The following is a 14,051-nucleotide window of genomic DNA, read 5'->3' on the forward strand; positions in this document are numbered from 1 at the left end:
TTTGCCTTTAACTATTCACTATATTTCCTAATGATTGAGAAAACATAATAGATAGCAAGAAGTTTGTCAGCAGCTTATATTTCTCTCTTATTGTAGTATTTTATTGGCTTCAGTTGCCTTGTAACACTTTGTTCTCCACATTTACCTTGCAGCAGATCACTTACTGAGATCTTCCTCTGCAAACCGATCTCCTGCATCATTACAACGAGTTCAGACCATTGACTCTGCAAAGTCCATGTCAGGTGAGTGACATCAGAAGTTCAGATGATTTTCTGCCTGGTTGATTCATTCACAAGGCTTAAAAACTTCTGGAGATTCAACTCTCGTTTCACACTCGGTGCCCACCATGGAATCTCATGAAATTTACTTTCAACTTGTAATTATATAATGCCTTTAATGCACTAAAATGTCCCAAGGTGTTTCACAGAGGCATAATCAGTCAGTCATTGGAAACTGAATTGCCAAACATGATGCACAGATATCATTGGGAAATTACAGATTCCTATCAATTTTATGGATGCTGAAGTGCTTTTGATAACATGCTGAGACTGTATAAAAGTCTGTTGCAATTACTGCCAGAATGAACCACACAGTTCACACGAAGAGAATTCTATTCAACCGCTGGTTCCGACTTGATTCACCTAATGGGGCCAGTTCCTTTCAAGATGGAATGTATTAGAAAATCAAGAATTTGGGGCACCAGATAAACATTACTGATGTTTAACCAATTCTAAGTATATCATTCGTAGGACAGATCACCATACACGAACTCTCCTGGTTCAAGCATTGAATCAATTTGCTGGTTAATCACCCACATAATCTCACATATCTGGAGCAGGTGGGACTTGAACCCAAACCTTCAACTTGAACTACAAACCTGTTAACCTTACGTCAGCATTAGGGAAATGCAAGAATCTATAATAAACTGTGGGATGATAAATATCTGTTTGATAATGATCTGATTTAACATGGTGTACATGGGTTTGCAAGTGGAGAATCATGCTTAGGGAACTTGTTGCAGCTTTTGAAGATGTTGCTGACAATCGATAAAGGAGAGCTGATGGACATGGTATACTTGAATTTTCAGAAGATTTTTGATAATGCTGGCCAGAAAGGTTAACGAACATGGGATAAGAGATAATGTACAGGCATGACTTAGTGATTGGCTAACCGACAGAAAACAGGGAATAAACAGATCATTTTCACATTGGCAGACTGAGACTACTCATTGATTTGGATGTGGAAACCAAATGTAATATTTCCAAATTTGCAGAGGGAACAAAGCTAAGTGAAAATGAAAATTGTGAGGAAGACGTAAAGCAGCTTCAGGAGGATTTCAGCAGGCTCAGTGAATGGGCAAGAGTATAGCAGATAGAACATAATGTAGAAAAAGATTAAGTTATCCACTTTAGTAGTTGAGCAAATATGCAGTGTCATTCTTAAATGGTAAGATGTTGGAAAGTGTAGACATTCAAAGGAAACTAGATGTCCTTGTTGACAGCCCTTGAAGGTTAACATAATGGATACAGCAAATTATTATGAAAACTAGCAGAGTATTAACGTTTATCACAAAAGATTTGAGTATAGGAGTAATGAAGTATTGCCATACTCTCTGCCCCTATATTTGTTTTTAATAACCTCAGTTGAACCCTCCTCTCTAAGTAGCATAAATCCTTGTGACCAAGCCTTTTCAGTAGGATCCTGGTCCCAGACCAATTCATTTGGACAACAAAACAAAAGAACTGCAGATACTGGAAATCTAAAACAAAAACCTAATTGCCAGAAAATCTCAGCCAGTCTGTCAGCATCTGTGGAGAGAAATCAGTTAACATTTTGGGTCCAGTGACCCTTCCTCAGAGCACTTTATGTGGAGCCTGTCCTGATGTTACAGTACCTTGCCAGTGCCTCACGAAATGGAACCGCTGTTTCCCATTCCACTCCTCGAGCCACATGTTTACCTCTCCTAATCTCCTTGCTGGTTTGCGGCTGGCTCAGATAATAATCCAGAAATTGCAAGCCTTTGAGGTCCTGTTTTTAAATTTTTTTCCCTTCATTCCTGCTATTCCCCAAATCATTGCCTCTTACCTGATAGTTAGAACATAACTGTGATGCAACCATTCCCCATGCAAGTTAAGAGCTAAGTTGCTCCAAAATGAGATCAGGATCACCTTCATCCAGGACAGTGGAAATTTGAAAATTACACAATTTGTTACTGTTCGTTCTTATACAGTTTGTCATGGTAATAACCACATGACAATAATATCATAAAAATCATCACTGATTGTAAAGCTGGAGGAAGCGAGAATATTACAACCGTACATGAAATGACACTTGCAGATTAAAAGTTGTCATCAATAAAACTAAAGTAATCATGGTCAAGACATGAGACTCCATTGTAGATGGAGGTGCAAAATGTTATTGTACAGTTTGTAGAGCAAACAGTTTTGATTTTGCTAGTAAATATTAAGATGGATTTTTACCTTCTGTGTTGAATACTGTTTGCCCTTTGTGATAGTTTGGAATTCATTTGCAGCTAGGTTGATGCATCCCTGAATTGTAACACACAGTTGGCTTTACAAGTCATTTGTGTCGAGTAGTTGTCAGTCCCTCGCACACAAGCAGGATATATGTCATTTTAACTCTTGCCTTCAGCATGTGGGATGGGTTGTAATTGATACAGTGGTTGTTAAAATTTAGTTCCAGTGAGTCAATGGAATTTAGTGGTCATTTAGAACTGTAAATATCATACTTTGTTTAATTGTTGTTGCAAAGTTGGACAGGGTAATTGTAGATTGGGAGGCAGAAAGTTAGAAGTTGGTGTTTGTAAAATTGTAAAATGGGGCAAGTGTTGCGTAGTTCCTTTAAATGATGATGTTTTTTTCTGTGCTTAGAGATTTAAATTGATCACTGTAAGTAGCAACTTAAAAATTTGCAATTGCATAGAGAGCCCAAACTGAAACATTTGTATCAAAAGGCCGTACAGTTAGGCCAAGCAGCAGTTCGAAGCTTTTGAATTTAGCCAATCAATTTGGACCAGGCACCGAGATACTAAAAACATATTAAATTTAAATCTGATGGTTTTGACAACATCCTATTGTAAAAATATTGATATGTCATCAAGAGTCTAGAAGAAGGGGATAGTTGGACAAAGACCCCAGAGCTAGCTGCCATCTGCCAGAGCTCAAGCTCTTAGCTCTGCCCTCAGCCCTCAAGAGAGAGAATCTCTGGCTCTTACAGCCTTGTCTATGTCTTCGAGAAAGCACCAGTTAAATAGCAACAGTAGCAACAACGGAAAAGACATTCCTTTCGTAAGAAACAACGGAGAAGGCATTCCTGACAGAAGAATCAACAGAGAAGGCATAGAAAGTTCCAGAAAACATGTAACCTGACTGCAATTTTGAGAGACTGAATTCTGGTTTTTTAAAATAATTTATTGAAATTGTTTTGTTTACAAAATTAGAAAGTTACAGAAACACAAAAATACAGCATAATGTCAAAAGCAACAATAAACGCTAAACCAACTACTATACTACTCTACAAAAGAAATCAAAACTACACTTATTACAAATCAATAAATAAATAAATAACACTGCTCAGCACAACAAGACCATAGCCCTCAGCCATCAAGAGCATCAATTATTAAACCCACATTTGTTCAAAATTCTTCCTATCAGACCAAACCATCATGGCTAGACAAAAGCCCGAATCAAAATGGCGGACAGATCTTCCAAGTAATTCAAAAAGCACTGCCATGTCTTGTAAAAGTTATTTGTTTTCTGGTGCGCCATATTTGTAGGAAAGTCTAAAGGAACGTGTTCCATAATTAACTTATGCCACCCCGACAGACCTGGGGGTTCTTAGACACCCAATATATCAGAATGTTCTTCCTCGAACAAAAAGTGAGAATGTTAAAAAACTTTTTCCCATGTACATCTAAGTGAAGTAATTTCAGCAGACTCAGGAGCAGAGAGACCTGGTCCACCTTGACTTCAGTCCCAAGACCCTCCCTATTACACCTGCCATGGTGCTCCAATACGCATGGAGCCTGTGGCAGGACCACAAACAATGAGTGAGGATACTCGGATTTATTTTACATTTGGGGCACATTGAAGATGCTCCCTGCTTAAATTTCGCAAGATGATCTGAGGCCAGTTGAGCCCTATTAAGAATCTTTAACTGCGTAGCACGGGTCCTATTACATATCAAAATCCTCTTCGCATTCTCACGAATGTACTCCCAAGTTTCCCAAGTGATCTCAACTCCTAACTCTCGCTCCCAGACCTCACATAGACGCTCAGTGTCACCCGAGGAACCTCCCTCCAACAAATGATAGAGAGTACTCACTGAAAGAGTGCTCTTAGCCTGATGCACTGTCTTTTCTGTATCAGATCTATAACACTCTGTCAAAAGCGTGGTCTCCTTTCAGATAAAATCTGAAAGAAACAGAAAAGGTCTCTACTCGACGATCCATTTTTTCCGAGTTATTTGATCAAACGCCATCTATGTTTCACGCTCAAACAGATTACCCAAACAAGAGTCTCCCCATCCACGCAAAGTTTAAACCTGGGATCCATGTTCCTATCAACTATGGGAGTAAGAAAAAATGTTTTAGACAAATTACTTTCCATCTGCCTCATTGCCCTCCATGATTTGAGTGTTAGTAACCATTGGATTACAGTAGTGTTCAGCAACTGTCCTTATTTTGTCGAATAACAACAAGTTGATAAGAGGGCACTTTGTCTGGGAGGCCTCAGTGTCCAACCATGTTGATGACGAGTCCCCACAGGCCCAAACACTTACAAAAGATAGGAGGGAGCTCAGTTGATATCGTCGAATGTCCAGGAGGTCCACTCCTCCAATTCCCTGGGGCAATTGCAGTTTTGCAAGCTTAAAAAGGGCTGCATCTAACACCAAATAAAAGAACTAAACCAATTTCAATTTCAGAAATGTTTGCCTAGGAAAGAGCAAAGGGAGCATCTGCTAAGAGAAAATTAATGAGGAATAACATTAATTTTGATAAGAGCTACTCAACCTAACCATGACATTGGAAGGGCACCCGCATCTTTGAAGGTCTTGTTTAATCTTGTCAAACAAATGAACAAAGTTAGTCTTGAATAACTGATCAATAGTAGAGGTAACAGCAAGGCCCATGTAAAGGGGAACTCACCTTCCACGCCAAGTATCCCCCTCAGAACCGCCCCCCGCTCCGTAGGCATAGCCTCAGACTTTGAAAAATTGATCTTGCAGCCTGAGAAAGAACAAAACGAATTAATACACTATGTCAAACAGGACACCGAGACTGCCGGTTCGAGAGAAAAGTAAGAACATCAGCCGTATATAGTGTAATCTTATGTATCTTCAACCCCACTTTGGGGCAGCTATATTAGGATCCCCATGAATGGCCTCTGCCAGCAGGAGAAAGTGAGGTCTGCAGATGCTGGAGATCAAAGTTGAAACTTTATTGCTGGAACAGCACAGCAGGTCAGGCAGCATCCAGGGAACAGGAGATTCGACGTTTCGGGCACAGATTCCTGAAGAAGGGCCTGTGCCCGAAACGTCGAATCTCCTGTTCCCTGGATGCTGCCTGACCTGCTGTGCTGTTCCAGCAATAAAGTTTCAACTCTGCCAGCAGCTCAATCACCAATGTGAGGGGTCACCCTTGCTGAGTGCTCCTACCAATGTTAAAATAATCAGACATTATACAATTGGTGAAAACCGCTGTCAGAGGATCCCTTGCCTGTCTAGTAAACACTTCACCCAGGCTAAACGGCTCCAGGGTATAAAAAGATATGGCCATTCCACTGATCAAATGCCTTTTCTGTGTCCAAAGAGACCACCAACCCTTGAACTGACCGCTGCTGGCACACTTATAGAGTTGAAGAGATGTACAGCACGGAAACAGACCCTTTGGTCCATGCCGGCCAGATATCCCAACCCAATCTAGTCCCACCTGCCACCGCCCGGCCCATATTCCTCCAAACCCTTCCTATTCATGTACCCATCCAAATGCCTCTTAAATGTTGCAATTGTACCAGCCTCCACCACTTATTCTGGCAGCTCATTCCATACACATATCACCTTCTGTGTGGAAAAAGTTGCCCCTTAGGTCTCTTTTATATCTTTCCCCCCTCACCCTAAACCTATGCCATCTAGTTCTGGACTCCCCCCCCGCCCCCCCCCGCAGGGAAAAGATTTTGTCTATTTAACCTATCCATGCCCCTCATAATTTTGTAAACCTCTATACGGTCACCCCTCAGCTTCCGATGCTCCAGGGCTATTCAACCTCTCCCTATAGCTCAAATCCTCCAACCCAGGCAACATCTTGTAAATCTTTCTGAGCCTTTTCAAGTTTCACATCATCTTTCCGATAGGAAGGACACCAGAATTGCACACAATATTCCAACAGTGACCTAACCAATATCCTGTACAGCCGCAACATGACCTCCCAACTCCTGTACTCAATACTTGGACCAATAAAGGAAAGCATACCAAACGCCTTTGTCACTATCCTATCTACCTGTGACTCCACTTTCAAGGAGCTATGAACCTGCACTCCAAGGTCTCTTTGTTCAGCAACACTCCCTAGGACCCTACCATTAAGTGTATAAGTCCTGCTAAAATTTGCTTTCCCAAAACGCAGCATCTCATATTTATCTGAATTAAACTCCATTTGCCATTTCTCAGCCCATTGGCCCATCTGATCAAGATCCTGTTGTAATCTGAGCTGTCCACTACACCTCCCAATTTTGGTGTCATCTGCAAACTTATTAACTATATCTCTTATGGTCACATCCAAATAATTTACATAAATGATGAAAAGTAGTGGACCCAGCACCGATCCTTGTGGCGCTCCACTGGTCACAGGCCTCCACTCTGAAAAACAGCCCTCCACCACCACCCTCTGTCTTCTACCTTTGAGCCAGTTCTGTATCCAAATGGCTAGCTCTCCCTGTATTCCAAGAGATCTAGCCTTACTATGCAGTCTCCCATGGGGAACCTTGTCAAACGCCTTACTTGATTCATGTTAAGCAGTCTCCTAACATTATTAGAGGATCTGCGACCCTTTATAAAGCCCATCTGATCTTCTTTAACGATAGAGGGCAATACCCCATCCGACCCCAATGCCAAAGTCTTAGACAAAATTTTAAAATCAAAATTTAAGAGCAAGATAGGTCTATAATAAGCACAGTCCTCCGGGGCCTTCACTTTCTTGAGAATAAGAGTGATATTAGCCTCTTTCAAGGATGGCGGGAGGCAATCATGATTATATGTATAGTTATACATGTTTAGCATTGACCCTGACAGTGTGTTTACAAATTCTTTATAAACCTCACTGGGAAGGCAATCGGGGCCAAGCACCTTTCCACTTTGAAGTTGTCTCACCGCCTCCTGCATTTCTTGTGCACGAAGGAGCGACACCTGCTCAACAGACATCTCAAGAAGATCTAAGTTCCGAAAAAAAAGACCCCATTTTTTCCCATCTATCCTCACAACATTCAGACTGATACAGTTCAGAATAGAACCTGTGAAACGCCGTATTGATCTTTTAGCATTACAAGTGAGAATCCTATTCTCTTCCCTAATAGAAGCTAAGGATTGAGAGGCATTCGTCTTCCTAACCAGATATGCTAAATCATTACTGAAAATGTGTTGCTGGAAAAGCGCAGCAGATCAGGCAGCATCCAGGGAACAGGAGAATCGATGTTTCGGGCATAAGCCCTTCTTCAGCTCTGATCTCCAGCATCTGCAGACCTCACTTTCTCCATGCTAAATCATTACCCGGCCTATCACCATGCTCAAAAAACCTTTGCTTCGCAAAGGAAAGTTCCTTCCTGGCTGTATGCGTAAGTGTGGAGTTTAAGGCAGATAAAGGGCTGTGATCTGCTGCAGCTTAGCCACTGACGGTCTACTACGCTGCTGCTCTCTTTTCTTTCGCTTCTGACTGGCCACGTATGAGGCGAATACTCTTCTAGCAATGGCCTTAGCAGTCTCCCAAAAAGTGGACAGATTACCAGCTGTACCTGAGTTGGTGGCCAAAAGTGCTTCAAATTCTCGAGAAAAGTACTCAAGGAACTTGCTGTCCTTGAGGATAAAAGGATCCATTCTCAGTACCGTGGGCTCATTGCATTACCCTTAATTTCAACTACTAAGTACACTGCTACGTCATCAGAGATGGCAGTATTCCCAATTGAGCAAGATACCACCAAATCTAGAAGAGCCGTGAGAGTTAGGAAAAAAATCAATCCTCATATGGCACATATGAGGATCGGAAAGGAATGTAAAGTAGGGTGGAGACATCTCCAAACATCTTCCAATCCCAGTTCTACACATAGATCACCCAACTATTTAGATTGTGGAGAAAGCATTGGGGGACCTTTGGGCATTCTGTCCAGCACAGGATCCAAAAGGCAATTAAAGTCCCTCCCCCCCTATAGTGTATCTGTCAAAAATTTAAGGGGTTGGACTGGAGGACAATAGACATACAAAATACCATATTCCTTGCCATGTGTTAAGGCCTTAAGGATAACAAATCGACCATATTCTTCTTTAACACAATCTATTAAATTAAATGGAAGATTCTTCTGGACGAGTATGGCTATCCCCCTGCTCTTAGTGTGTAAGGATGAGAAAAACACCCAATCAAACCTGCTGTAACTTTGTGTTGTTTGTCATTAAGGTGAGTCTCCTGCAACAGGGCAACATCCACCCTCTCCTTTTTGAGGTTCAACAACACCTTTTTCCTTTAAACTGGCGAATGGATCATTCTAATATTCCAGGTGCACCATTTAAGGACACTGCTAGCTATGATCCTTTACAACCACCTTTGACCTGCCGAGAGGTAGAATTCGACTTACAGTACACTGAGCATATACAAAGAAGACTCGTGAAGTCTATTTACAAAAAAAACCAAAACCCTAAACTACAAAACACAAAAGGAACTTAATGAGGGACTCTACCCCCTGCCTATAGAGGACGCTTACGCCTCCCACACACACCTCCATTCCCCTGTCCAGATCAAACCGCACCCCAGACCCAAGGAAACAGAGTACGCTGCCCACCCCCAACTATATACCAACATCAATCCTAATCGGAGAAAACATTCACATCAACAGCAGTTTCTTTAAAAAAAAGGGTAACATTGCAAGAGAGAAAAAAAACCAAATGTTATTGTCCATGTCCATAAATCCATGTGAATTATTTTAAAGTGTCCAAGGAATTTTTCACTTGTTCGAAAGAGTCAAATGACTGTGCAGTCTCCTCATGAGTAATACGAAGCACTGCTGGGTATCTCATCGAACATTGAATATCGAGGTCCCTTAATTTTCTCTTGACCTCATGAAACAATTTCCTTTTAACGATCACCACCCCTGAAAAGTCCTGGGAAAACATTGTCTTTGTTCCCTGATAAGTCAGGGCCTGTGGATCTTTCCCCATGTTTATAGAAGATTCCAGCACTCTCTGCTCAATCACTTTAATGAATGTAGTATTTCAAACTTAATGCAGAGGAACCTCGATTATCCAGCATTTGGTTAACCGAATTTCGGATTATCCGAGCAAGATCGCATGCTCCCAATGCTTGGCTAGCTATGATATTCAACGTTCAATTAACCAAACGATCCTCCCCACCCATGTCCTTCGGATCCTCAAGGTTAATCTGTACTGCATATGCTCAGGAATACTATGTGGGAAAACTATTGTAACAGTCAATTGTGTAATTTAAACCTGAGATGCAGTAAAAAGGGTGTCAACTGTCTGTTAAAATATTCCAGCTTTGCGAATACAGGTTGGAAATTCATTACATGTGATCTCACCAATCCGGTTACCTTTTTGTGTTTGGAAGTGTTATTTTGGAAAAAAAATGTTTGCTAACTTATGCCTATTTAAATAATATGATGTTTGGTAAGTCAGTGCTTTCCTTATGTGTTGTGGATTTCAATATTAATCACATTCTATTATATTTAAGATATTTATGTATTCTAATTCTGCTACTGTAAAAGTCCAAATCTCATTACATCAACACGTAAAAAAAAATGTTACTATGTGTCTGCATTACTTTAGTTCCTATACCACCTATACCTTCCTCCAGACCATTTGCTTATGTCACAAACAACAGTGGTCCCAGCACGGATCCCTATGGAACACCACTGGTCACAGTTCTCCATTTTGAGAAACTCCCTTCCACTACTGCTACTACTCTGTCTCCTGTTACCCAGCCAGTTCTTTATCCATCTAGCTGGTACACCCTGGACCCTATGCGACTTCACTTTCTCCATCAGCCTACCATGGGGAACCTTAATCAAATGCCTTACTGAAGTCAATGTATATGCCCTTCCCTCATAATCAACTTTGTCACTTCCTCAAAGAATTCTATTAAGTTGGTAAAACATGACCTTCCCTGCACAAAACCATGTTGCCTATCACTGATGAGCCCATTTTTTTTCCAAATGTAAATAGATCTATCCCTCAGTATTTTCTCCAGCAGCTTCCCGATCACTGACGTCAGGCTCACCAGTCTATAGTTACCTGGATTGTCCCTGCAACCCTCCATAAACAAGGGGACAATATTAGCAATTCTTCTGTCCATCGGGACCTCACCCATGTTCAAATAGTGGAAGATAATGCTCTGTGTCCGGGGGTTTGTGGGATGAAAGGTGAGGACTGGGGGGTTTCTATCCTTGTTGCGGTTAGAGGGTTGTGGTTCAAAGGCAGAGGTGTGGGAAGTGGAAGAGATGCACTGTAGAGCATTGTTGATCACATGGGAGGGGAAATTGTGGTCCTTGAAATAGGAGGCCAGCTGGGATGCCCTGGAGTGGAATTGCTGCTCCTGGGAGCAGATACAGCGGAGGCGATTGACTGAACACTGACATCTATTTCAAACCAGCAACTCCTCCCACCCTGTAAAAACACAATGCCTTATTCACAATTCCTCTTCCTCCACCTGCTCCATTTCCCAATTCCTCTGTGGGCGGCATGGTGGCACAGTGGTTAGCATTGCTGCCTCACAGCGCCAGAGACCCAGGTTCAATTCCCGCCTCAGGCAACTGACTGTGTGGAGTTTGCACATTCTCCCTCTGTCTGTGTGGGCTTCCTCCGGGTGCTCTGGTTTCCTCCCACAGTCCAAAAATGTGCGGGTTAGGTGAATTGGCCATGCTAAATTGCCCGTAGTGTTAGGTGAAGGGGTAAATATAGGAGAATGGGTCTGGGTGGGTTGCGCTTCAGTGGGTCAGTGTGTACTTGTTGGGCAGAAGAGCCTGTTTCCACACTAAGTAATCTAATCTAATTACGCACTGGAACTGTCTAATACAATATAATCCTCCACCTCCACGCATCTCCTCCACTTCCCATACCTCTGCCCTTGAACCCCACCTGTCCAACCGCAACAAGAATAAGAACCTCCCTGGTCCTCACCTTCCACTCTACTAATTTCTGGATACAGAGCATTACCTCCACCATTTCTACCACCTACAATCAGACCCCACCAGCAAAGGTATATTTCCCTCCCCACCCCTGTCTGCGTTCCGCAGAGTTCATTCCCTCTGTGACTCCCTCATTAAGTCCGCATGCCCCACCAACCCATCCTCCACACCTGGCAATTTCCTTGCTGCCGCTATAAAACCTTTATCCACATCTCTTTCTCCATCTTTGTCAAAAGCCCCAAAGGATCTTCTCACATGCGGCAAGAAATTTTCCTTATCTCCTATGTCGATTACTCTCAGTGTGCTCTCCTGTGTATTGGGGAGACAAGTAACCAACTTGTGGAGCGTTTCAGGGAACACCTCTGGGACACGCACAAAACAACACCACTGCTCTGTGGCCAACCACTTCACTTCTCCCTTCTCACTCCCCCAAAGACATGCAAGTCCTGGGCCTCCTCCACCGCCAAACCAAATCCACCTGCCAACTGGAGGAAGAATATCTCATCTTCTACCTTGGGACCCTTCAACCACACAGCATCAACATGACTAGTTTCCAAATCTCCTCCTGCCCCCATCTCATCCCAGATCCAACCCTTCGACTCCGCACCACCCTCTTGACTTGTCCTACCTCTCCACCTTCAAGGGCTTATACCTGAAACATTAACTCTCCTGCTCCTTGGATGCTGCCTGACCTGCTGCACTTTTCCAGCTCCACACTTCTGACTCTGACTCTCCGGCATCTGTAGTCCCTCACTTTCTCCTTTGTCTAGTCTAGTCTAGTGTTTATTCTGTTTACAATGCATCTTTCATTGCTAACCCCCTCTGCTTGATTGGTTAAGATCCTATTGAATTACGTTAATCTTTTTAATCAGCACATAGTTAATGTTGCCAGCAAATATTACAGTTTTCATAAAAGTATTATTCACTCCTGCTAAGGGTTACTGTTATTGATGAAGAAAGAACAGAAGTCAAGAAAATCAGGAATGCTGATTCCTGAGAGAGAACACAACATTAAGCAGAAGTATTAACTACTTCTGTCACTGAATCTTTATCAGGTTGAGAGTATTCCCTCAAGGCCCATATTAGTTGCCCATCTCAAGTTTCTTTTGGGAAGGTGCTTGTGAGTCACTACCTTGAAGCAGAATCTTTTGTTTTAGCTATGACTCCAACCTCTGTAGTGTTCCCTCCATTTTTCATTGACTCCAGCATTGTTTGAGTTCCTTGATGCTATGTTTGTGCTCCTTAATGCTGTACTTGGACAAATACACACTTCATTACACTCAAGAGTAATCACTCTCAATGGTCTGTCTCTACCTTTTCCTGTAGTTCCAAACATCATAGGACAAGCACTGGATATCGTGTGTGTTATGGTCCTGCCAGCATTAAGGCAACAATGCTCCAGATTTAGCTGCACTCTGAGTGACGCTGTACCATTACACCCGGAAGGCTGGAAAGTTGCTCAGATTTGTCCTTTTTACAAAAAGAAAAGCAAATCCAAGCAGGCTAATTTCTATTCCCTCAGCTTCTCTCAATCATCAGCAAAGTAGTGGAAGGGGTTGTGAACAGTGCTATCAGGCAGCAGTTATTCGGCATTAAGCTGCTCACTGATGCTCAGTTTGGGCTCTGAGTGGCCCACTCAGCTCCAAGCATTAGCAAAGGAGCTGAATTCCAAAGGTGAGGTGAGCGTGATTGATCTTTATCAAGTCTGCATTGGACCATGGCACCAAGCAGCCTTGGCAAAACTGGCGTTCATGGGAAGTGGAGAGAACACTTCATTGGTTTGGAGTCAAACTAATACAGACAGCACCGTGGCCCAGTGGTTAACAACGCTGCCTCACGATGCCAGGGACTGGGAATTGATTCCAGCTTTGGTGACTGTGTAAGCTCCACACAGACGTTCTCTCCGTGTCTGTGTGAGTTTCCTCCAGATGCTCTGGTTTCCTCTCAAAATCCAAAGATATGCAGGTTAGGTAGATTGGCCATGTTGAAATTGACTGTAGTGTCCAGGAATATGTAGGCTAGGTGGATGAGCCATGGTTAAATTGGGGTTACAGATATACAGTAGGAGGCTAAGTCAGGGTGAGATGCTCCTCGGGGAGAGAGTGTGAACTTGATAGACTGAATGGCCTCTGTCCGCATTGTAGGGATTCTGTGGTAACACAAAATATGACTGCGGATTATGCTGGTTATGGTTTTTATACGTTCACCTGCAAAAGATATACCACAGTCGGGTTCATGTTGAGTTAGATATCTTAAAGTTTATTTGAAATGATAATTTACAAGGCTACAATATCACAGACATAGACACAAACAGGATTTTGTGCTTACTGATTTTACTGGGTATTGTGCAAGCATAACTGATTACATTAACTCCATTTCACGGTGTGAGAGAAAGACAGAGACTGAAGATGACAAGAGTACCTTTCTCTCAGAGGACCCCCTGTTATGATGTCATGTAACTGTCAGGTATAGGCCTGTCCAGTCTAGAATCTATGCCTTAATACAACAGTGGCTATTGAGATCACTTGCCTTATTCCTAGGACACCATTGTTTGTCTTGTTCAGGTTTGTGTACTAGACCCAACTGCTGGTGCTTGATCTTCCCACATCATAAGATTAAGGATGGGGATGTTCA

At 42.5% G+C, this 14,051-nt stretch overlaps 1 protein-coding gene across 5 annotated transcripts in view; it reads left to right on the forward strand.

The window, feature by feature from the left end:
* Positions 1–14,051, forward strand: part of specc1la (sperm antigen with calponin homology and coiled-coil domains 1-like a) — a 294,908-nt gene that overhangs the window by 156,066 nt on the left and 124,791 nt on the right. For 3 of the 5 annotated variants that reach the window (XM_043716191.1, XM_043716193.1, XM_043716195.1), the window contains one exon: positions 153–242. In XM_043716191.1, the coding sequence (XP_043572126.1) occupies positions 153–242 (90 nt within the window). The remainder of the gene's footprint in view (positions 1–152; positions 243–14,051) is intronic. The other 2 variants (XM_043716192.1, XM_043716194.1) reach the window with 1 other exon arrangement.

Source organism: Chiloscyllium plagiosum, chromosome 25 (genome assembly GCF_004010195.1).
Source record: "Chiloscyllium plagiosum isolate BGI_BamShark_2017 chromosome 25, ASM401019v2, whole genome shotgun sequence".
In the NCBI taxonomy this organism is placed as follows: domain Eukaryota; kingdom Metazoa; phylum Chordata; class Chondrichthyes; order Orectolobiformes; family Hemiscylliidae; genus Chiloscyllium; species Chiloscyllium plagiosum.